Source organism: Vanessa atalanta, chromosome 18, assembly GCF_905147765.1.
Source record: "Vanessa atalanta chromosome 18, ilVanAtal1.2, whole genome shotgun sequence".
In the NCBI taxonomy this organism is placed as follows: domain Eukaryota; kingdom Metazoa; phylum Arthropoda; class Insecta; order Lepidoptera; family Nymphalidae; genus Vanessa; species Vanessa atalanta.
This window is the reverse complement of record NC_061888.1, coordinates 5,754,607-5,782,046: the sequence shown is the minus strand read 5'-3', so window position 1 is coordinate 5,782,046 and position 27,440 is coordinate 5,754,607. Positions and strand designations below refer to the sequence as shown.

The 27,440-nt window shown below is 30.8% G+C and overlaps 1 protein-coding gene across 1 annotated transcript in view; it reads left to right on the top strand.

Annotated features, from left to right (window-relative positions):
- LOC125071000 (synaptogenesis protein syg-2-like) overlaps window positions 1-27,440 on the top strand; it is a 98,083-nt gene that overhangs the window by 18,908 nt on the left and 51,735 nt on the right. The window contains exon 4 of the mRNA XM_047681044.1: window positions 22,231-22,341. Coding sequence (XP_047537000.1) covers window positions 22,231-22,341 — 111 coding nt within the window. The remainder of the gene's footprint in view (window positions 1-22,230; window positions 22,342-27,440) is intronic.

The window sequence follows — 27,440 nt, the reverse complement described above, 5'->3', positions numbered from 1 at the left end:
GCAACAAAAAAAAAAAATGTTTTTTAAAATCTACAAAATGTAAATTACTTTTGCTATTATAATCTCTCTGAGATAGATGAGGTTGATAACAATGCAAGTAGCCTAGAGAATCGCAATAGGAATAACCATTCGAGTTAACCGATTTCGTTTCATTCATCTAACGCTATCCATTCCCACTCGTATGGTACGAGGGTAAAATTTCTGTGTTAGTTGTTCTCAGTTATAGAAATTTTCACGCCATATTTTGTCTGAAGAAGAACAGTCAGCGCCGCGTTACCGATTTACGGTCGTCTCGCATATCGTTTGTATTACAACTAGGATAACGCTATACGTAGTCACATTTATTCGGTTTTGTGACTTAAAAAATCTCCACAGTCAACACACAACACATAATTGTTTTTAAAATACTTAAGTCTTTTAGTCATTATAAAAATCATCCGATTACGATTAAGACATTTAAAATTTAATCTATTGAGGGTATTTTTTTTTCATTTTAATAGTACTTATCCTAACCTTTATCAAAACCCATCGAAAAGGTACATTCGATTTTTAAAAAATACTTATTAACAGATGTTTTAATCCTAACCAAAATTCAGATAGTCTCACCAGACGCGGAACGTATGTTTAAAATTAACGGATCCGAGAAACGACAAGTGTGAATTAGGCCTTAGTGTATAAAGTACGCTGATATTACGTTACCGTATATACATTCGTACATAAGACATCCTTTGCATTGTGAGAGACGGATTTCTAACAAAGATAAGCTTGTGTGACTAAACAGAGACCAAACGATAAGCAGTAACTGCGGAAATTCAAGCAAACCAGAGATAAACGTAAAATAATTATAAAGTTTAATAAAGGAACATCAAAATAGAAAAGAAAATACATGTACAGCGAATGTTTTGCCTAGTCTGCCACATTTAAGGACGTAACGAATTACATGTTTATTTGTGCTCAATAAACGTATGTTTTACTAATTAAAGTATTTAATTGTAATACATAGGTCATTTATTATGTTGCTATTTTAAATATAATCAATATATATTTTTTAAATATATATGTAGTATAATAAAATATTCAAGTCGACATCAACTGTATGACAAGTATAATTAAAGTGGATGCTATTGGCTGATTCATATTTTATTTGATAAAATCTGATTTTAAAGTGTCCAATTATTGAAAACTATAATAACTGTCAATACTATTGTTTTCGAACGTTCAAACAATGCACCGAGTATTGCTTCTACTTTAAAATAATTTGTATTGTTTTGTGAAAGGTGATTTTTTTTAAATCATATTATGAAGTGTTGCATTAGAGTTTAAAGTGTATTTTTTCACTTGAGAGAAGTAAAAGTCGAGTTTAAAATTGAACTGATTGATATAACTGCAAGTAATAAACCGTAGACGTCCCACTGTCGAGTCCTCTATTCCTGGTTCACTCTTTCAGAAGATGAACTATAAATACACATTAAGCTCACGAAAAACCACTTTAACTTAAATCCACGATCTTCGTTAAGATCCAAGTGTTTAAACCATCTCCGCTAGACATGTATTCAATTAATAAAATTAATATGTAGTTTGATTATATTAATTTTAAACTTTAGTTATTAAAACTTTAAGGTGAAAATTAAACTCATCGTGATTTAATCTCTAGAAATAGGCATTGCATAGCAAATGCGAATTTAAGTAGCTATCAGATCGTAAATATCAGACTGTTGAAGTAATAAGGACCTCTGCTCCTTGCAAGAGACGGATAAGATTGAATAAACCATGCATTTCCTCTGTTGAATAGCCAACAGAATTTTAACACATATATGTCTGTCTTTAATATCTCATGTCACTTGCAGTTTTCTTGTATTGTTTTTATTATAATAAATTTGGGAATTTATTAACTGACGATTCCATTCGATTCCAGGACTTTATTGTTTAATAAATGTGAATTTTTGATAAAATCGGTGAAAATATTCCGACTCCACTAATCGTATACATGCAAGATTGGTCTTTCTTTAATAACATTCCTCAGAAGTATTAAATTTTAATTTAAAGAAACTCAGCGGGACAAAAATTTTTTTTGACAATTTTATTATTATTATTCAATTTGAAAAGAAATTACCAGGAGGCGATCGTTTCATTACTAAGGTGTGCTATCAAACATAAACTCACTAATTGTATTTTTCCTTTCCACACAAGCGTTCTTTAACATTTTTTTTTTTAATTTAATGGTTTTCTGTGTTCTTTAACTTTTTTTTTAAATCTTACAATAGACACATTTTGAGCAATTTTTGGGATCCTGTTATAAAGCAATGTCTTTCAAAAGAATAACTAACCCTGCATAGTCGGGTAACAGGAGTAACAAGTTAATGTATATTCCTTGTATTAATAGCGTAAACATGAAAATTTCTTGAAAATACATTTATATTTCTACGAACATACATTACATTATTGAGTATGTATTGAAAAGCGATAGTCGATACTTTTATTTCCTTGAATTTATTTACGTCTAGATGAGGTTTTTTTATAACTCGACTAAGGAGAATAAATTATTTAAAAAAAGGCGACATACAATCACGGATATAATCCGAACACCTATATAACTGTATGTCTTAAAATTAAATATGTATATAAGTAGTCTTCTGATTAAATCATAAATAATTAAATATTAGATATGTAAAAATTTCAGACAAGACTTATTGTGACTTATATATTTTCAGAGCGCGATTTTTTCGGTAATCAGATTTTATATTCTAAGCTTTCGATTAACAAGAGATTAACAAAACATTTTTTTTGTTACATAGTACTTTAATACATTATAATATGTTCTACGTCAATTGGTATTTCTTTCTTAAATATATATGATAAAGAAAAAAAGTCCACTATTAATAATATGTTTTTATAAATCTTAGCACTTGGTCAACCTTAGCACTTCCACAACCCTTACAACAATGACTTTACTAATAAAATTATTACTTATATGGAATACCTAAAAATATGTAAAGTAACCTGTTATTTATATAATAGACGCATAATTTATTAGTGGGAATCAAACCCATCCATGATGATATTCAAATAAATCCTACTACCAATGTTCTGTCTCAATTCCGCTGTATAGAGATAGAGTTGGCATACAATATTACAGGTGGTATTTAAATTGTAGCAATAAAAAAAGTAATTTTCTTTCTTTTCTTTTATCAGCGTGCCACTTTAAAATACACGGGCTTGCGTTAACAGATCCTTCTTAATATTAAATAATACGTATTCTATATTTGAATAATAAAATAATTCATCCATAAAACAATATCAACTTTATACAACACATATTCAAATCGAAATTTTTGGTCTTACTCAACCCCCAACATTAGTCTACCCTTGCCCAGATAATTCGAATACATATTAAATGTACCGTGAAGGGTCGCTCGCCGATAAAAAAGGTCACTGACTTAACAGAATCGTTATAATTTAATTCGTCTCATAATTGCATTTTTTACCCTTTATACTCGATTCTTTTATACATGATTCGATTATAACTCACCATAAAACGACCCTCGAAACCTAGAATGGAAATTGTACCGGCTGTTCGAGTTCCCACAGAAAAAGTTTAACAGAGAATGTTTCACCCTATGCTGAGAATTTATAGGAGAGTCTTATCTAAAAAGCCAGCCTTTCAGAGGTTTTCCCGGAGCGAGCGATGCAAAACAAAGCTTTGTAAGACCTCCTTTATATTTCGGTAAGGAAAATGAGAGGTTACACACGACGGTAGCTCCGTCAAAGAAGCCAGAGTACTCTTATTACAATAATGTACGACGATATCGCGTTTGGAGTGCCGCTTTCATCAGATGCGAATTAATTTAGAAATTGGCTTCAAGAAATTGTGACATGGTTCAGTGACGTGAATCTTAACCAAAGATTTTTGGCTCAAACAATGGCAAGTTATATTTTTTTCATATACTTGATTTACGTTTATAATTTAATTCATGTAAACATGCATGTGTGTAATTAAATTCTATGTCACGCGTGTCCACGAATGTATTGGAGCAGCATAGTGGAATTAACTCCCAACCTTCTCATGAAGAGATGACGCGTTTATCCTGGAATGAGATATTTACAGATAGTATAAATTTATGTATAAATAATTAAAAAACACATTAGCTATGATTAATTTTTAAAATGGTAATAATATGTTTTAAAAAAAATACTGGTTTCTCGATTCAATTAACATTCTGAACTGTTGATGCCTTAAAATTAATTCTATGTACATATATATCACAATGACTTGATTCCAAAAAATTACTTAGCAGCATACTAAGCTAGTTAGCACTAGTCATCAACAACCATTTTTTATCCTTTACTTTTTAGGAGAACAATACAGCATTAATCATTCATCATCATTATCATCCATTAAAGTACCTTAAATACAATGTGCATTTAATATAGATTAATATGGCTCTTTACATCATGTAGTTTAAATGAATATTTTCGAAGATATTAAAGATTTAAAACGCAGGGACATAGCGGTTACTGTTGTCCAATGACTGAAAAACTGTGAACTGTGAATGTCTTACATTCTGTGATATATTTATTATCTATAACACTTATGTTGCTTAAAACATCGCTACCTAAACAATTTACGCATATATTGTAAATTTGAAAGGTTTTATAATTAAAATATTTCAAAAAATCATAATATTAAAATAATTATACAATATAAAGATTGTATTAAAATTGTATATCCGCTGTTCTAAATAGGCTTTGAAAATTAAGTTAAAATCTTAAGCTTTAAGCTTAAAACTTCGTTCTAAGTTTTCTAATTAGGGGAGACAAAATTGATGCCAATGTATACTTTAAAATTGTTTTGACAGCCTTTAAATTGTACATTTAATTAAAATTATATTTAAAATAAATATAAAATATAATGTAATTTTATATAGATATAAAAATGATATAAATATTCATAAGTATTATTTAAAAGATTTGCACTTCGTTGACAATTTATTGAAGGATGCAAAAAAGAAACAATTATAATGAAAATATATTTTTTAAGTATTTTTCAAAAATACTTTACTGTAAATAATAATTATTAAAAATCAAATTTCATAGTTCAAATTATTAAAAATAACACATTATCAAGTAGTAAGCAGAATTGAAGCTTGTAAACGAAATTCGAAAACAGTTACTTTGATTTCCAAGTAAATTTTTCATTTCGAAAGGGACGGTCCAAATAAGTTTAGTAATAAAGCAATAAGTAAAATAAACGAATTAAAACTCTTTACTACACCTATTAGATCTCGTTAAAACTTTACCGTGCGTTTAACGTTGTTAATTTAACTATTTGTATAGCATGATGTGTTTTTTGATTTATTTATAATTAACTTTGCATGCATTCCAGTAACGGTGATTTGTTCGTTTCTTGAGGTATTTTTACACGATCCAATATAAAACCTATTAATATGTAAATAATCTTTAGTCGTTTATTAGTCTCGAAGAAATAAGGAACTAAAGAAAAATTATGTACTGACAATTTTGCGCTACAATATAAATATAGACGCGATGATTCGGTGGATAGAATATCTTGTATACGGGTTCAAATCCAGGCCGGCACGTTTCGGATGAACTTCTGCAAATTGTGTATCTGTCAACCTGCTCTACAGTCGTATGGTAGAATCTGTACTAATTTTATAAATGTGAAAGTAACTCTGTCTGTCTATCTGTCGCTATTTTACGGCCAAACCATTAAACCGAATGAGATGAAATTTTGCATAAGGGAAGCTGGAACTCCAGGAAAGTAAAAATGCTACTTTCTATACCTTACACCTGACAACCAACCCCAAAAACGTGACCGAAGCTGCTGGCAATAGTAAGCTGTAAATATGAAACGACGAGGACATAGTCCAGCTGTGGAATATTTAAGGGCTCTTATTATATAAATGACTGAAGTTAACAATAAAACAAATTATATACAAAACAATTGACAATATTGATTAGATTGTATTTTGTCGTAAGAATATATAGGACATTAAATAAAAATAAAAGGAAACACAACATCAATTGTCTTTGGCAAAGCGCCACTAAAACCTTATATAATATTGGCCGAGGGAAATAGATTAATATTCAATTAAGTATTATATGAGAACATTCAGCTTCAAATATAAGTATGAAAATGACATACATTAATATTGACGACCTCCGTGGTCTAGTAGTGTGTACACCGGTTTTCTTGGGTACACCACTGCGATGTCCCGGGTTCGATTCCCGGCCGAGTCGTTGTAGAAAAAGGTCATTCGTTTTCTATGCTGTCTTGGGTCTGGGTGTATGTGGTACCGCCGTTTGCTACTTACATTGGGATCAGAGTAATGTATGTGTGGTTGTCCAATATTTATTATTAAAAAAAAACTTGGATTTCATCAAAAACCTCTTTGGACAAAATCGAGAGAGCCTCGACAAAATTCAAGATATTTTTTTCATGTTACCTAATAAAAGTTCTTTGTTCATCTTAGACCACATTATTGTTATTATCAGCAGCCTGACTTCGCCCACCTCTTGTTTTAGACGGACTGTCTAATGACTGGCAAAGACTTTGTAAGAAATATTAGCCATCCTTACATCGTCGATATGCCATTAACCTTGGGAACTACTACTAGGGGAGCTCACTACCCTGAAATTTAATGAATGATTGATTGAATGGATGGGTACCATCCACAAAAATGGTAAATTTTTATAATTTTTTTTTTTTTTTTTTATTTATTTATTATATAAAAAAGTTTTTACAAAAACATAAGTTCTCGCCAAGCTGGTATGCTTAACGGCGAGACGCGCTCGTTATTACAGAAAAAAAATAATAATAATAATACAGTATTCATTTCCCATATACATTTGTTTAAATATCACAATGGCGACATTTTTTCTTCATCGAGAAACAAATCCCTTAACTTAATCTTTAACAGTTTTCTGCTTATTTCATTTTTTTGTCTTAGCATAACATTTCTATTGAATAATTTTGGTACCATATATTTATTTGTTCTTTCCCCATAGTAATTATTTATTTTTGGCTGATATAACTTTTTGTCGGTAACTCTTCTCGTATTATATTTATTATTTAATAATATTTTATATTTGTCCTTGTAATAATATTCTAATCCTAATAAATATTCTACCTTTTTGTCAACTGGTAATATTTTGCATATATGAAATAGCCTATCATAGTCTCTATTACATCTTTTCTTAACATTTTTACTAACTAGGAACTTGATCAGTCTTATTTGTATTTTTCTTATATATTTTAAATATGTTTTAAACGTTCGTCCGTATACTATAAGTCCGTAATTTATAAGCGAATCGGCGAGTGCGAAATACACTATTCTTAACATGTGTTTATTTAGTATTGGTTTTAAATGATAAAATTTACTTAACACTGCTCTTAAACTATTACAAATATAATTTACATGTATCTTCCAGTTTAAATGTTTATCGATATTTAGGCCTAAATACTTAAATTTATGTACATATTCTATTTTAAGACAGTTGCAGTTTGATTTATTATTATGCAAGCATTCATAGGTGTGCCCTATTATATCGAGATGTTGTGTTTCACCGTGCTTAGCTTTCTGGTTATATGGCGAGTATATATGCATACATTTTGTTTTTTCTATGTTCAATATAATCCCATTGTCATGCGCCCATTTACAAATATTTTCGAAATCTTCTTGTATATATTTTTGTACCTCCGTTATTTCTTTTGACGCATAAATTAAACACATATCGTCTGCATATATAAACATCCGACATTTTCCGACTACATTCGACACACTGTTAACATGCATGATATAGCCAACCGGCCCGAACACCGAGCCGGTCGGAACGCCTAGTTCAACAGATGCTTCCTCACCCGAGAATCCCGCGATTACCGTGCGAATTTTCCTATCGGTTAAGTAGTTTTTGAGCCAGTCATTAGTCGGCCCACGAATACCACACTCTTCCATCGACTTCAACAGCATGTCATGGTCCAGAGTGTCAAACGCCTTTTTATAATCAATAAAGAGTGCTATTAATTGTTTACCCGAGTCTAAGGATTCGTTGGTGTATTCTGCAAATTCTGTTAAGGCAGATACAGTGTTGCGCCCTTTCCTAAATCCGTGTTGATTATTAGACAACACGTTATAGCGTTCTAGGAATTTACTAACCTGCCCGATAATAATTTTTTCGACAATTTTATCAATAACAGACAGTATTGCTATAGGCCTATAATTAATGTAATCAGAGTGACTACCAGACTTATATATAGGACGTATTATTGCACATTTTAACTTATGTGGATATATACTCTCGGACATAGACATATTTATAAAATTAGCTATAATAGGACTTAACTGTTTACATAAATACTTAATGTCCTGCACCCGTATTCCATCTACACCGGGCGATTTGTCACACGACAACATATTAATTATTTTTTCTACGTCCACTGCACTTACTTTAATAAATTTAAAACTAATATCACATGGATTCACATATTGCTTCCTATCTAAAAAGTTTACATTACATACATGTTTAATAGCCTGTATTTCTTTTGTAAATATATTAGAGAAATTTGTACAAATTTGGTTAATACTATCTTTTTTACCTAAGTATTTTAGTATAATATCATCTAGACTAACTTTATTCCGCCCCAACCATAAATTAATATTTTCCCATATCTTTCTGAAATCACCGTTACATTTTTTAATTTCCGTCTGTCGATATCTATTTTTAGCAATATTTAACAATTTAGTTAACCTATTTCTAAATTTTGTATATTCTAATCTCTTACACATATTTTTTGGCTCCGCTTTCCAAATTCTGAATAAATGATCCTTACGCATTATCAGTGAATATAAATGTACATCTATCCATGGTTGTTTTGTTCTTTTGTCATGTAGTGTAACAGTTATAGTACTATCTTTATAGATCCCATCAAACACCGCACACAGTGTTTGATATAAAACTAAAGGACATTTAATTTTAAGTAGTTGAATCCATTCATATTCATCTAATTTCTGTTTTACACTTTTTTCACTTATACGTACACTATTGCATTTAATAATTTTTGTGTCTTTTTTATTCGCACGTAAGTTCAAGGATAGCCCTACTGCATGGTGATCGGAAATGTGTGTCTCAAGGACGAACGCCGCCGAGCCGCTCTCGCCCTGTCCCGCTCGCACCCACACGTGATCCAGGCACGACGTCTCTAGCCGACCGTCCACGATCGCTTCGCGCGTTGTTTCCGTACTCGGTATTACACACTGTAGGCCGAGTGCACACATATTGTTTTTGTATTTGTTGATTGTTGGGTTTACCGCATTATTTAAGATGTTTATATTCGTGTCGCCAATTACGACGACGTTGTCGCGTGACGGTATCGATCTTATGATAGTTTCCAATTGTTGAATAAACAATAATGTATTAGTGCTAGGTGGTCTGTATATGGCAATTATATGTGTCATACTATTTTCGACACTGAGTCGACCATGTATCGTTTCTACAGTTTTAGTATTAAGTTTTTGGGCATCGAAATTTATTTTTTCCTTCGAGTATATCAATATTCCTCCTCCTCTAGTTATTTCTCTTGTATGTATAAATGTCTTATATTCTGGTATTTTGTAAAACTGCAGTTCATCTTTTGTAATATTTATTTCAGTTAATATCAATATGTCTATTTTATCCACGTTTTTATTTAATAACACTAGTAACTCGTTGTAGTGTTTTCTAAGTGATCTTATATTTAAGTGAAAAATGTTCGTATAACCAATATTTTTATTTAAATCAGTACCCAATTCAACTATACTATAATATCTTTTAAAATTATAATCATTATAAAAGTTATCCGTATTATCGAATGTTAATATTAATAAGTCATCTAGTGTGTACCCCTTGCCTTATTTGCGGAATTTATTTGTTGTCGTCGAAGTTTTTTAAATCTTCTTCCGACCGTATGTTATATATTTTTTTATCTTCATTGTTTTTTTTAACAAGAATATTACAATTTTGAACCCAAATATATTGAAATCCTTTTGGTTTTAGTTTGTTTCTCACAGTCCACAGGAGTTGGCGCTTGTATTTCGGTAGATCTTCATTTATGTACACTTTTTTATCATTACCATTGCCGTATACTTTATTATTAGTAATCATGTTACCCTTCTTTGCTGCCATCCAGTCTTTACGAGCAGTTTTGGTCCGAAGTGTAACTAATATGGTTTTCGGTTTTGTAACGTCTGGTTTATCTTGTCCTACCCTCCTAGCATCTTCAATATCATTTGGATTTAAGTTCAGCTTTTTTGCCAATTCTTGCACTACAGCTAATGTACTTTCATTATTACTACGCATCTCCAATCCATGTATTTCAATATTTTTTTCTTTTTCTGCCATCTCCAGCTCCTGCACCCTCTCTTCTAATGCCTTGTTACATTTATTTAAGTATATGTTCTTTTCTTCCAGCGTTTTTATTTTCTTTTGTGATTCCTCTTTAAATTGTAACAATGTTTGGTACATATCAGCGTAAAATTCGATAGTATTTGTCATATCTTCTATTTTTTTTTCAACTTTATAAAGTACCTCCAGTTTCTTGTTTATTTCTTGTAAAACTTTTTCGCCTGATACTTCATTTACTTTTATCCTGAGGTCCTCTTCCGGAGAGAGCGACCCACTTTGCTGGCATCCATCACAATATTGATTTTGCAAAAATTGCTTATTTACACATTTTTTATGATAAACCGCCTCACAAGCACCTTTACATTTTACTGTATCGTCTTTAGACACAGACACAAAGAGTTTACATTTTTTACATTGAACCATTTTCGTTTACTTTTATTACGCACACTCCAATATTCCAATTAAAAATATAAAAAATATTTCACGTGACCGTACGCCGAGCGCGCGCGCCGAACACTGGTCTAAAAATCAAATAATCTCTTGTCGGACTTATTCCTCATACCCATAATACTAATAATAAAATAACTTAAGCTTTTTGAATATTTAACGTATATTTTCTTTTACATTTATAACGAATACATAAATGTATCATTAAGTTTGTTGAATATAGTTTTATTTATTTTGTTGACCTATTCAAAGTTTTACGAAATATCCTTATCAATAAAAAATCCATGAATAGATATTTCCCTACGATATTTAAACATCGTGAATGTTTGTTAAAGGCTTGTACTATTGAAGAATCGTTCGTTTTTTGTGATTACATTTATATATTTATAAAAGTATTAAAATACGTTTTAATAAAATCTGAGCTTATTGTTTTTTTATCAAAAAATATATTTTCATTCTACTTGATTTCGATCTTATCCTTTATTTATTGCTCGTCATAAAAAGTACATCATAAAAATACCTAGAGAATAAGCTAATATAGGTATTTCAGATTTCTACGAATTTCATCTATAGGTAGAAAAATCATTTTTACTTAACGAAAACATTACAAAAATAAAATTTCTAAACTGAAATAAAATATTTATGTATTTTACATTTATTTATCAACCTCTCAAAATTAAGGCTTTGGGCAGTTGGTCGTTGTCAGTTATTTTAACGCCAAGCAATACTTTGTATTGACATTTTTCGGTTGGAATGACAAATGTACCTAAGTACGAAATATGTATTATATTTGATAAAAATATTTAAAATAACCGAATACAAACGAGCTGATACAACCTTGTAGTTTAATAGTACGTTCTATTCGTAATAAACCCCTATTCAGATCCAATCTTACCAAACACGATTGAATTGTCGTGTGTTTTTTTTTTTATTAATAATTCACATCGTATTTAGTGGTGATGAAATCGTTAGAAAACCAGGTTGTATCGGGTAAAAATCTCCTACAGGTGTATGCATTATTTCATATTATAGCAGCAAGTGGTAAAATAAATAATTTTATGGAAAATTTAACCGTTTCTGAAAATGAGTTGATGAGAATTAAATGAAAACTAACAAATATATTTTATATCGAACAACATTCCGTATTCTCAAATATATTTTATATCGAACAACATTCCGTATTCTCAGAATGCTACAACTTAATACTGCTCTCCGGTAAGATCAAACACAAGAGCTCTTTGAACATCTCAGAACTCAAAAATTAAAACGAAATTTTCGATACATTTATTTTATAAACATTTTTATTTTAGTTTATATGATGTAAGAAAATCAATGAATATTTCTCGAATAATAATACAATCTTAGACGGTATAAAATGCGTCATTTATTAATATTCTTTGAACATTAGCTTTAATTTATTCATCGGTAAATGATTCGCAGACTTTTATTATTGAATCGAAAACCCCGCCCCGGGAAGAATGTATTGACTTTGCAAAGTCGAAAACTCGGTGTTACAAGCTCATCTTTATTTCTTTATAATAATATTATTTATCCTTAAAGATTTATATTCGTTTCTTTGATAAAACATAATCTAGTTATCAATAAAAACATAAAAACGATTTATTATGATATTTTATGTTCGTTTATGTACAATTAACTCAGAACATTTAATTTTAAATATGATCAAATATTTAAAAAAAATTAAAATCAAAGAATAGCATTAAGTATTTAAATGTGTACACCGCGTGCAATTAATATTACATTTAAAATTGGAAGGTATACTTTGAATACAATGACGGTCTGCATTTAAATACCAATACTATTTGTATTCAAAAGTGATTATTTTATAGCTAGAAGGAGATTTGTACGCCTCTGTTTTTAAAGTCGTATCAAAAGAAATTTGACGTGTTATATAAAAAGTTCACTTCAGAATTTCCAAAGCGTACGCTGTTCTATATTTTATTACATGATATATTGCAATATAGTCTACTTATTATAGAGTATAAAATGCACTATACAATAAAAGTGTATTAAATAAATAACAATATTTATCATATTGTTATTTATTTAATACACTTTTATTTACTATAAAAAATTGCACCTAAAAATTATCCTCGATTTGAAGATCCTATGAAAGTGTATTTAAGTTTCAACTGAGACATGATTATATTTGAAACTAAGTAAATTGTTTAACACGAAGTTTCGAACTGGTTTTACAGTAAACTGCTTAACAGTGAACTTTGTTTTCATACATTGTGACTATTGTGCCTCGGGCGAATAACGGTATCTGTTAATGTACGTCTCCGACTCTTAACACTAGCTATTTAAACATTTGTTATGTACGCACATAATATTCAAGTGAAATAATAGTTTGCGTTGTGATAATTTACGTATAAATGAGTTAATTTACTGACGATTAGTACTGATTCAACGCCAGCTTTAATTAATTTGTATTGCCGTGATAATTTGTCATAATCATGATATCTTTTTTAACAAAAACAAATATTGGCAGTTCCGCGTATTTTATTAGGCGACCATTTCCATGAAAAGTCATTATAAGATTTATTTACAATATGACGTATTCCTGGTATACATTGAGATTAATAAAAATTGCACGAAAAATTAAAACAGTAGGATGGTAATACTATTCGTATACATATGTATATTTTACATAATCACAATAGCTAGTAATTCTGGCTACAAATCACAAAACCTACTTTAACTAATTATATTTCTCGCTGAATAATCTGCTCGTATCAAATTAAGGTCGCATTAACATTACAGAAATCTATTTCTGTTACGAATTTTAAGTGAACCAAAATAGGACTTTTAAATGATTACCAATTATATAAATCTTTCATATAAGTATTTTTATATTTTATCGGCAGAATCAAGTAAAATTAAAAACTTGTTAATTATGTTAATTTCCCCGAACGATATCCGAGTGCTTCGAAAATTATCGAAAACTTCGTCGCGTAAATGCGAAAACGAGATGAATAAAAAGCATCCGCCTAGTCGACTCACGACGTGGGGAAAACGCCCGCCTGAATTAATAAGTATAACACGAAATTTGAATTTAATGAAACAAGTTGGCAGAGCAGCTGAGCGAGTATAGATCTGTTCTTATAAGAAATGAACCGACGGACTTAAAACGTCGATTGTATTCATGAATAAGCTGAAGCAAGCGATAATGGAAATTCGAAATTGCTCCACATTTATACGAGCCTGTTTCAGTTCAATATTCAGTGGAACATACTATTAATATCTGGTTGAAAAATACCATGCTATTCTTCAAAATGTTGTATAAGTTCTTTTGTGAATTGCAATCAATTCAAAATGTGGCAACCTTATTATTTATTCGAAATTTATATATGTTACTGTAAAAGCTCGAACTATGGTAAATCTTAAGATTTTCCGATTATGAATGGTAAATGTCCATAAAACTTTGGGATTCGAACATTTACAATCATTCACTTGGTAAATCTTAGGATTTACATATTAGGTTGGGTTGGAATGGTAAAAGTCCGATAAACTCGTCCCTTTATAATAAATACTTACATTTACCAACTCATGTCGGTAAATCTGAGGTTGTACTGGAAAAATTTAAGATTTACCTTAGTTCGAGCTTTTACAGTAACATATATATTTAATTTATTATTAGAAAAAAATTGAATGCGCAATAAAATAGGCAAGTCTTCGTCAAATAATCGAGTCTTCTTGTTAATAATTATTATTAACTAGAAATAATTTCATATGTAGGGCTTAGATATCTTGTGGTAAACAAAATACTTGATGGTAGGGCTTGGGACAGTGTGACAGGCACAATAGACGTAAGGTCTTGGAGATAGCGTATTGGCGATATTGATTAAGGAATTGTTAATATTTCTTACAGCACCTACGTCTATGGGCGGTAGTGACCGCTCACCATCACGTGGCTTATTTACGAATCCGCCTACCTATACATGGATTAAAACATATATAACATATGTACACACACACCTTATTAGCACAGCTCTGTAATTTAAGCCACTGCTCTGTATTTTAATTGCCATTTAACCAAATCAAATAAATACTAAAAGAAGATATTTTTACAACAAAATTATCCTCTCTAAAAGAAATGTTGTTTCTATAAGTTACAAAGATTTTTTAGCTGCTTAACTATCTATAATGAATAATTCTTTTAACCATTATTTCTCAGTATAAATGTGAAGCAACCTCGACGATCACTAATGTAAAAGTTTTAAAGTAAAACTAACGTTATGAGATTATAAAGTTCGAGCTGTGCCTTGTGGTTCCATCAGCTTGGAATTAGCTCTACAGCTTCGTACTGTCGCAAACAACATAAATACCAAAATAAGGCTCAAAAATGTATTCTTTTTTTTTGTTAAGAGATAATATAAATAGATATACATTTTGATTGCAAAAACATATCCTTTTCTTGTATTTTAAAAATATTATAAACTTAGAATTCTGTAAAATTTAAAACAATAAAATAAAATGGAAATTTGTTCATAAATGGTTATTTAAGACAGCATTGTGGTGCTGATGTACAAGGATCAGAGCTTTTACAATATATTTGACCAAATTATCAAGGCACATAAGAAGTGGACGCCGAAAACTCATAAACTCCTGCATAAACGCCAACATGCAATAAACTTGAGCAATTTGTGTGCGAGTATACACGTTCGACCGAACACCCTCCGTAGGGGTACCAGTTTTACTACCTTTAGCGTGTTACAGTTAATGCATAATTCAGACGCCATAATTTCAACCGTAGTCTCTGCTATACGATTTATTATGGCATCAAATGTAGTACGTCTACCATACGAGTAATTGTATAAGATTGCGCATGATACGATGTGGGGTGGGAGAAATTATGGTCACCAACATTTTCATTTCAATGTAAGCGCCATTACTCTTTAACGATTTAATTTTATTGCTCATAACAATTTAAGGAAGCACTCGAGAGATGTCGTAAGCGTTTTCGTACTCACGCTTATACGTTTTAATTGTTTATTGAAGCTTATTAAGAAAACAATTTGTAATTAAACTTTTCATATAATATATAATAAAATAACATTTTCAATTATTTTTTTGAATTTTTATATAGTATGAAAAACGTCCTTTATGGAGTCTTCCATACAAATAAAGAATCACATTAGGTCCTTTTTTGTTATGTCTTGTTAAATAATTATCGAAATTAGAAAGGAGGACTCTGGACTAATTTCACTCACGGTGGCTGTGCTCAAGGGTAAAAAGCAAACTGCGCAGAACCAGTCATACTGCACAAATACGTATTCCGTCAATCTGATGAGATAATGTGTTCAAAATCCGATGGAAGAGCACGGAACGGCTAGTAAAAAGGCACAGGACTGAAAACACTGCCGACTTTTAAAACCGGGTCTTAACTCACTCATTACAACTACACCGAAACAGGTTATTTAGATTTTAAAGATTTTTAAAAATTTAAAGTTTAGTTATTTCTTAGACAATCAAGAAATTCCTCCTTGTCAAAAACAATCATTTTTTATTTGCCTATTCCGTTGTTTGAACCCACCTTGTAAGCTACCTACCAGAATTACGATCAAGCGGCTTATAAAATACTATATACTTAAATAGCATATTATTAAAAACCAGAAGTAGGATAAAATAAAAAATAAACAACACGCAATTAATCTATCTGTTATAATTCAGAATACCAATTTAAACGTTAACAATATTGCTATTCTTACACTTCGTAAAATCAACATAATTAATTAAAACAATTACTACGAATGAATATTATAAAAGCAACTATCTAACGACCACCACTCATAAAGGCTCGCACCAAAGTGAGTTTGAGGATGTCGTGATCCCTCTGACGTAGCTTTTATTTTACCGATGCTTTTATTGAACCTTGACAAATAAATAATTGGAGGGTAGCTAATGCTGGCTATGTCTTATTTTCTTGCAAATTCTATAAGTATGTAATATATGCAATTCAAAAATAAAAGTAATAACGACAAAGTTTCCACTTTTAAAGTGGAAACTTTGTCATTAACGACCTCCGTGGTCGAGTAGTGTGTACACCGGTTTTCATTAGTTAGCCACTCCGAGGTTCCGAATTCGATTCCCGACCGAGTCGATGTAGAAAAACTAGATTAGTTTTCTATGTTGTCTCGGGTCTGGGTGTTTGTAGTACCGTCGTTACTTCTGATTTTCCATAACACAAGTGCTTTAGCTACTTACACTGGGATCAGAGTAATGTATGTGATGTTGTCCAATATTTATTTATTATTTATTAAAGTGACATGTGACATTTATTCAATTGAATTGTATCTAATAAATCTCAAACGAGCTACAGAGCTACACACAAAGACGCTAAACGATTAGATCGATCGAATGCGAAATTGGCCGGCATTTAATTGCAAACAAATCATACCTGAGCCAAGCCGTGTTTAATTGACGCCCCCGAGTATGAATTCCCCCTTTAATTGGTTGTTTTGTTCTCTTACGGTGCGGTTGCGTTGTGGCTTCTCTGTGATATACTATGCGATATTTGAATATTTACATATAAATGCCATGAGTAAATTATAGGTCCTAATAGTTCTTATACCTAACCTTATTTGGCTATTTTCTACACTGTCGTAGTTAGAAATTTGTAGAGAACACACTGCCTATACAACTATACGTTTTTTTTAATGATATTTCTGTTACAACTTTAGTTTTCTACACAAAATTATTAAATTGTTGTAACGATTTAAGACGATAATAATGATGGCTATTATAATCGAGTTTGATTTCGAAAATCGATTAACAAAAAAATAACAATGTATTCATAAAATTTAATAACTTCAATATTAACTCGATTCTTTATCTTTTAATCACGAAACTATTCAACGATAAATAAAATAGCTTACAATACTCAACCGATGAATCGATGCCCGTTTTAATCGTGAAACGTTCGCTACTTATACTCGTATGCATAACACGGACTACATAAGCACAATGAAACGTTTTGATTGTATCGAAAGTTTACTTTTGTAATAAATAGTGGGAAGGTCCGACCTGTAATTCGCTGAGGTCGGCCTTTTTGGTTTTATTCCTGTAACTATTGTTTTGTTATTCAATGGAATTCAAATTAGATTGGAATATATTTGTTCAGGTTGTATGAATATTGTTCGTGTATTTAAGTTTTATTTATTTGTTATAAACGTATTTTAAACAAATAAATAAAAGTTATATATTGTTATAGTATATTTATAAATAACTCTAACAATAAATCTGACACTGAATAAGTAAGACAGAACAATGTAGTTTTTTTTTTTTTATTTTAACTTCAAGAAACAAAAACATCTTCCTAATAAATAAATAATAAATCCAAAGACTACAAAAGTTCCGGCTAAGTACATTTTTTTTCTTTTAGATAACTTTTAGGAATAGCCTAAGTTTATATATATTTTTTTACTTTCTCTATTTTCAAGAACACTAAAACAATTTGTATTCAAATACTTTAGTATGTCATGGGTAACTCATACTCCTATAAAAGTATTATTACAAAACAAGATTTAAGAACAGGGATGTGTGTGCGTGCTTTAAATGTTTCTAGGAAAAAGTCCGGTTTCAGCGGCTTTTTTACTGCCCTATTACAATAATGATAGATCATATTTTTTGTGATTATTTTTACTATCAAATATATTATTTTCGAATATTCAATACATTATTTCTTTATTGTTTTGATAGTTTTAATATACATGAAGTTAATTATTTATTTTAATGGTCTAGCTAAGTTATTTAGGTTAAGCCTCATGTTCCAACTACATGATTTTGCTGTCTATAAAGTTTTTTTGCTTCGCTCAATGGATCGATTGAATTGTTGCCTCCAGCTCCCAGTGAAGTTCCCGCGGTATAACAACTTTAGCCCCGATGACGCTTGAAGCGAGAGGAGAAAGTGCCCATAACTCAAACGCCATTTCCCTGCCACCATCGCCGAAATAGGGCAGCAGAAGATCTCCTTCCAGAGACTACTTCTTCTCACTTCTAAGAATCTATCACACTTGGCAGCTTGCCAGGGAATAGCACCAGTGCCCCATGTGGAACACTACATTAGGGTCTGACCGTATTTTGGTCTAGCCTTATTCCAAGGTGTGCCAAATCTTTCAGCTACTGCATTCAGTTGCGCCCGGCTTCAGGTCATCCTGACAATCGCAGCCGGACTCAACCCCGAAGTCAAGGAGTATCTCACCAGCAATAAATCACTTTCAGCACTTTCTAAATATTTCACGATCGAGTTCGACGTCAAGTTTCGAGTTTTGTTTTTAAAGAATATTTTACGGGTTACATTTTTTACTCAAATTATAATTTTTTAATTCAATATAGAATTATACTATGTATGTACTACATCCATGTATTGATAGACAAAATAAAACCTCTTTTAAAAGAAAATAACCGGAGTCAAGACGAACCAGCGTAAGAAATCAGCGGTGTTTTTTTGTATACTTTAATAAAGGCAAATAATTAAAAATAGCAAGTCAATGTAATTAGAAATAGCAATACACATTCTACGTACAGAATCGTATTGGACAACTAGTTAAGCTGCCGTTCCCCGAGATCATTGAACCGATTTCCTCGATAGAATGTTGCCATAAATGTTTGTTTCTGTTATATCGCTTGTGATATAGGAATACCAACATTCGAGTTAATTAAAATTGGAATTTAATGTCAAATTATACCCACCCCACTGCTGGGCTAAGCTGGGCCATTTTAAAAGAAGGTTTGAAACTTATTCCTTGTCGTCCAATGCGGATTGATGGATACAAATGTGCCAGATGTTTATACGACACATAGGTTTGAACGCATGTGTTGATAGTATTCACGCGGTCTAACCACTGTACTTCTTTATAAAATAAGTAGACGGACGAATAATTGAGTCGTCTGCAAGTGATCATAGACATTTGCGTTGTAAGAAACATTAACCATTCCAACCATCATCAATGTGCCATCAACCCAGGAAACCAAGATGTTAATTTGTTAATTGTGCTTGTAGTAACACCGGCTCAGCCACCCTTCGAAATGTTATGTTTGTCCCACTAATGAGCTTGGTTATTTATTTATGTTAATATGATACGTGAAATATTTATGGACCATCTACGTATCAAGCCGTTAAATAGTAATCCGTTTGGTGTTTTTATGTATTTCGGCTGAGAGAGGGCTCGGTGTACAGGGTCTTTCGTTTCTTTATTCGTTTCTTCGACGGTTCTTCTCAGGTCTAAGATATTTCATTTCGAAAACCGTGGTTGATTTTTGACAATTAATGAACTAGTATCTTGTTTTATCGACGTTGTAATTTTGGATACAATAATATCTTAGTTCCCAATGCTTGCAGAGTATTGTCAATGTAAATTATAGTAACAGCTAGTGAATATCTCATTGCTGGGCTAAGGTCTCCTCTCCTATTGTGGAGAATGTTTGGAGCGTAATCGACCACGCTGCTCCAATGGGGTTTCGTGGATATATATTTGATGGAATTTCTTTTAAATTAGACACATATAGATTTCCTGTGCGATATTTTCCTGCAATACCGAGTACGACATGAATTATAAAAAAAAAGTCTGGGCTTGAATGTGTCCTAACCTCTGGACTATTTCAGCCATTGTCAGTGTATAAAAGACTTAGTTTTTGTTAATATGCTAATTTATATTGTCAATGGTAACCACTTTCTATTAAGTGGCCTCTACTACTGATTGAAATGAAAATAATAATTTTAATTATTTAAAAACTCAATTTCACTTTATAATCTGATTTAAAATAATTGGAGATGTAATTGCTTTATCAATATGCAATAAATTTTTAATTGAGATGGCTTTTCACGAATTAAAGTACTTTTGCCACTTTTCACTCCATTCATTATGAATTTTTAAGATCTTAACCTCTGTCGAGATTAAATTTAAGCCACTTAAAAAAACTCCTCAGTTCTATAAGTTCTAGAAGCTTTGGAACTTTTATTTTTAAATTAAATTTTACGTTTTACGATTTACCGTGTAAAATTATGTACGAGTTTGTTTATTAAATGAAACTAACTTAAAATGAAATATATTTTACTGTAAATATTTTACAGCTAGACTAAAGCTCCAAGCTTTCTTCTCTTGAGGATACAGCTTAAAGCGTATGACATTACGCTGCCCCACTAGTATATCGTTTCAATTGTAGGTACAAATTAAGCACGTACAAATTCAGCAATGCTTACTCGGGTTTAAACTCACAATATTCGGCTATGATTAGTATAATAACTGGATTGTATCGAATCTTGTAAAACCTAAATTTTATAATAATTTTTAACTTTAACTTATCTTAATGATATATACTGAGTGGGTTATTATGAAATAGGCTTTGATCGTACTAAAATAATACAGACGAGTTCTTATGTCAATTGTTCTATAATAAGATTGCATGGTTATTATTTACTTGGCCTATTAAAAAATTTAAAGTTCATGCGAATAAAACATTTCAAGATAAAAAAGCATCGACTAAGTAATTATTGATTTCTAGGCAGGATATACCTATAAAAAGTTAATTGATCTTTACTGATATACTCCGTAATTAATATGGTAGTAAAGAGTAACTAGTAACAGTGAGTTTCTTGCCGGTTCTCCTCGGTAGAATCTACTTTCTGAACCGGTGGTAGGTTTACATTTAATTCACACCATAACATGAAGATTCAAAAGTGCTTGTATGAGCATACTTGAACATGAAATATTTTGATTTTGATCTAAAAAGTGTATACTTATTAAGACTGCAGTAAGTGATCCATTAATATTTACTGAAATCTTATACCATAAAGAAATTTGTCTTAAAATTAATAAAACAATGGAAATAAAACAAACAAACATAGTATTCGTACGATCTATTTGTACCACAGTATGTTATTAACTTTATCAACGAATAAAACATTAATACAAATTATTTTATCGTAAATAATAAATTGAAAAATTGGCTATGTATGTTTGTTATTATAATTAAAGTTAAAAAAAAATATATATTTTATTTAAAAAAATATGGTACAAGAAAATATGCCATCTTTTGTATGTTGAAGACTACTGGCCTATTGAAAAATACAATAAAAAAATCGGACACTAAAAATATCGTTCGAGTGGTCTGGCAATTATATATGAATTATCATTACAAATAAAATGAAAAGCTATTTTAATAATGTAAATTGTAAATATGGTTTAAGTAAGTTCTCAATTTTACTCATAAAAATCGTTTTAATCATTATATTAGTTATATTTATCTTGTATAATTATTAAAAAATATATATGTAATAAGAGAAACATTGTCGTTTGTAGTAAACGACAAAATATAATATCATTATCTTATCATAGTCATAACATTTACTATTTGTTGCAGTTCCTCCACACCAACTAATATTATACGACAAGTCGGGGCGCGACGTTTCCGGAGTGGTGGGCCCTCTCGAGGAGGGCAACGAGCTCGTTCTCGTTTGTGAGGTCAGGGGAGGTACGTATGCTCAGTTAGTATGGAGTGTTCCTCATAAAATGCATATACAAATGGATGTGCATTACGTCATATAATAATACGTATGTGAGCGAAGCAATGTAGGCGTGTTGCCAGATTTAAATTGTTTTGTATTTTAAGAAACTGTTTTCAGTCATATTAAAAACTAATATTTTATTACGGATGAGAAATTAAATATATAATCATAGTTTTGATCCCGTTTATTCATATTTTATTTAATGAATGTATAAAAAATATTTTTGACACCGTTTTAGGTAATAAAACAATAAAAAATATCAACACTTAATAAACTTATCAAAACCAACGATCAATCATATCAAAGATAGAAATTACACACATGTAACTGAACTATACATAACAATTAATTCTTAAAGAAAGCATAGCCTCACAAATTTTCATGAAGTATTTTTCAAGTACATAAAGCTATATTACAAACGATTACCGTAAAATAAATCCAAGATAATCTTTCACGTTTACTACTAAAAGACTAAGTGGCTTGGGATCTCCGGGCGGTTTGGTACACATGTGCCACATTTTATACGTGTTAGACATTCACATAGGCTCACTATTCCTCGCTTCGTGCTACTAAGTTAAACTATATTCTAACGTAACTTAGTCTCCACTCTGGCTAACCTCATTTCGTAGTTCACTTTATTTAAATATATTTATTTTTGAAAATATTAAATAATGTTATAATACAGCATTACAGCTAATACTTTTTTATAACAACATTAGAAGTAGAAAGTATAATGTCGACGACATTATACTTATACTAATAGACGCTATTATTACTAACAAAAAAATGTTCTTTCTTAAAATAAACTTCTTATACTGTATTGTAAAAAAAAATATTTGGCTTTGTTTTGGAATGTCTTTGCGTTATATTTAGTTTATACCTTCAACGATATAACGAGACATAACACGTACAAATTGATAATCGTTATTTCATTCCAGTCTCTATTTTTTTCAATTCACACTTCTTCAATGACTTCTTAAATATTCTACATTCCACGATAACATTTCACGAGCAATTTTGATTAGCTCCATCATTATCGCTTTAATCGTGAGCAACTAATCATTTTTATGACTTTTCCGAACATAAATAGCAACCATTCATTTCAAAACGTAGCAGCTAAATAAACAGCCCATTATTCCTCATCAGGACAGTATCACTCAAGAAATAAGCATAAATTCCTCTCCAGAGTGCGAGATGAGAAATTAAACCGATTACTTTGATATATTGCTCTTAAACTTGCCGATAAGTCACTCTGAGATCGGCTCCAAATGGCACCGGCGTAAAGTTATCCATCGCTCGGGGGTGTAGAGGGATCCCCTAACACAAAATACATCTCACTATCATTTTAGTAGTGACGTATCCTTTTATATTAATGGAATATATATAATTATATAAATATTACTTTTTAAGTTCAAGTTGTTTTTAGACTATTGGAAAAAAATCTTTTCTGTGACGCAAGACTCGAAAAGTATTTTTATATGAAAATAAAACTTATCTCATAACAATACGATTAACTAAAATGATAGCAAAGTTTAGAAAAATTACAAAAAAGACAAAATTGTATCATGTATGTAATGTTTGTATGAGTGAGTGAGTGTTTACACTACATAAAATCTTTTGTAAGTAAAATACTATATTATTTACTTAAACATAACATATAAATATTATTCCTCTACCTACTTATGTTCGTACAGCAAACGTTATTTGTTGACACGTTGTTGCTTATTCAATTAAACAGAACTGATAATAAATATAGCTAACAGGGAACAGATTACAATTTTATTAATTATATGGTTAAGGAAATTAGCTTAACCAATTTACTATACAATAAACATTTCTATTCAAAATGTGCTTAATTAACGAATACTTTACTTACATAGGAATTATTAGCATTTATTTATTAGCCTTAATATGTACCAAAATTAATAATTGTTACTCTGCAAAATCATGACTACTTTGAAAGGTAGCAAGAATGCTTGCAACATTTCCCCGTTGAATCGCAATTCCGATACTAAAAATATAAAAAACAAGAAATGTTAAATAATACTAACTAGAATCTTAAGTACGTGTAATTTAATAAAAAGAAAATTTTTAGTTAATTATTAAACGTAATATTAAAACACAAAAACATATAACTATCCTCAACCTTTGCGCGGTTGAAACTTGGACGTACATATTTATAAAAGATGATTTAAAAAAACATATATAATGGAAATTATTTTTAAGATTCAATATTATGACTGCTATTATATCAAATATACAACATATAAACTTAATATAACAATAACAATTTATTCATCCTGAAACCATAATATTACTAAAACGATAAATTCGAAAGTTTGGAGAGATGTTTGTTACTCAATCCTACCAGAACGGTTGAACGGATCCGAATGATACGACACAGAGATATATTATTATCTGGAATAGCACATATGTAGCTTACTATTCATCCTGGAAAAATATACTTAGCATCTGAAAACCACTCACAACTTCTCTGTTATGAAAAAAATAGTACTTCTAGTATATTTACTTCACTTATTTTAATTCCTATTACAAATCGTTTAATAAAATTACCTTATTAACTTCATAGGAGGTAGGGCTTTGTGCAAGCCCGTCTGGGTAGGTACCACATCGTATATTCTACCGCCAAACAGCAGTACTCAGTATTGTTGTGTTCCGGTTTGAAGGATGTGTGAGCCAGTGTAACTGGCACAAGGGACATATCATGTTATTTCCCAAGGTTGGCGGCGCATTAGCGATGTCAGGAATGATTAATATTTCTTACAGCGCCATGGGGGCTGATCACCGCTTACCATCAGGTAGCCCATGTGCCCGCCTACCTATATAATATTTAAAAAAACAACCATTTACGTTTCGCTTAAGCTTTTTACCGAATAAAATTAAGCCTGTTATTAAAAGTCGGCAAATTCAAAGTTGTATACGTCATGTTTTGTTAAGGCCCATAACGTAACACCAAGTTGAAAATCTTCTTGTATAAACAGTTGCTAATCCAAGGGAGCGCTTAAGGATTCGAGTCAGAATTATGCATAGCCTTGGGATTAGAGGGTTGTCATCTCGCACCGCTCTGCGGTCGAAATCGCCGAATCGTTTCCATGGTATAAGTTAATAGACAAATTATACGAGTTTGAGTTTTAGCTGTATTTATCGTAAACGGTGAAATTGTTGGCGAATTATTTATTTGAATTACACTGTGATACTTCGGTTCGGTTTCATATTTCATTGTTAAAAATGAATTTTAAATTACACGATATTTTTATACTAGAGCTACATGGTACTCTATCTGGGTATATACCCATCAAATGTAACGCTAAACATCAAATATTTGTGTTGTGGGTATTGATTTGGATGGTGACTGAGTGAACAGATGGATAAGGAATTTTGAAATATGTTTACATTCTTTATTAATAAGTTCTGTTTCACTTCAATCAATATTAAATTGAAAGATAAGGGTGCGCCAGTTTTCACATACACCATATATATATATACTGCACAATTAACTAGTCAGCGATTGGTTACCATAACATAAACCGATCAGAAGGACATAAAGTTCTACTTTTGGATCAAAATATTACAACTGAAATATATTAAAAAAAAAATTGGTAATAAAAAAAACTTGCTAAATGCTATATGGGATTTCAATCCATGACCTTATGTTAAAATCTCTGTATTCTATACATTGAGCCGTATATTCGTTTACGTAAACATTGACATTTCGTTAGAATATATCTATATCGAAATAATATTTGTGTTATTGATCGCCTTAATCTGTGTAGGCAGTTCGATGTTTCTAGACGTATAATTAAAGTTAAAATTAACAATACATCGATGTTCTGTGTTTATGTTACATCTAATCTCGCCTTAATATCAAAACTTTGTGTTGAACTAAGGGAATTAAGAAAACAAAGTTTTGATGTAAAAGTACGTATTGATAAATAGATGATATACACAACTATACGAGTTCCGAAGAAACAACTAAGTTTGTTACGAATAAGTGACGTGGAATGATCAATACTTGGTTCGGAGAACGATGATAACGTAATTACGGAAAAGGTTAACGTCCTCTGGGCTTATGACGTCATAACGCGGTTTCTTATTATCTTGTTTCAGTTTTCGAACTGCCTATTGTTAGTTACACGAAAAACGAACTAAACAGTCTGATAGAGATGTAGAAGACTTTCCAATAATTACGTCCACGTTTCTTTGTAAGTTGATAAGAAATCTTAAATGCTAGAATTTTAGCATTAGCAGCCTGTAAATTTCCCCACTGCTGGGGTAAGGGCCTCCTCTCCCTTTAAGGAGAAGATTTGGAGCATATTCCACCACGCTTCTCCAATGCGGGTTGGCGGAATACACATGTGGCAGAATTTCGTTGAAATTAGACACATGCAGGTTTCCTCACGATGTTTTCCTTCACCGCCGAGCACGAGATGAATTATAAACACAAATTAAGCACATGAAAATTCAGTGGTGCCTGCCTGTGTTTGAACCCGAAATCATCGGTAAAGATGCACGCGTTCTAACCACTGGGCCATCTCGGCTCTAATAGTAGCGCACGGTATTTATCTTAAATGTATATTCTTCTTACTGTAGTTAACATTTAAAATAATTTAGAGAATAGCTTTGAGTAATATAAATATTTATATAGTTTTGTATAGCACTGTGTTTAGTGGATTTCAAATCTAAAGCACTTCTGTTTCGTCATAAGTTTGTGGTGTACAGTTCGATTCTTCTAAAATTACAGAAAATTACTTTCATAAAAATATTCATTGAATAAAACTTAAATTATACCGTGAAATCAGTAATTTAAATTATATTATAATATCATATTACACTGTATCGAAAGCAAAATGTACTAAGCTTCGTTTTACTATCAGTAGAAATATCGAATTTTAAAATACTTATATTCCTTACTGATACATTTAAGTATTTAAATAAAAATACATAATTAATACAAGTAAATAAGTTTTATTTGTAAAACGTTTTAATAAAATGTGATAGAACCAAAAACAATCCCTTACAATTTTTTTAAGAGCGTAGTTTGTAA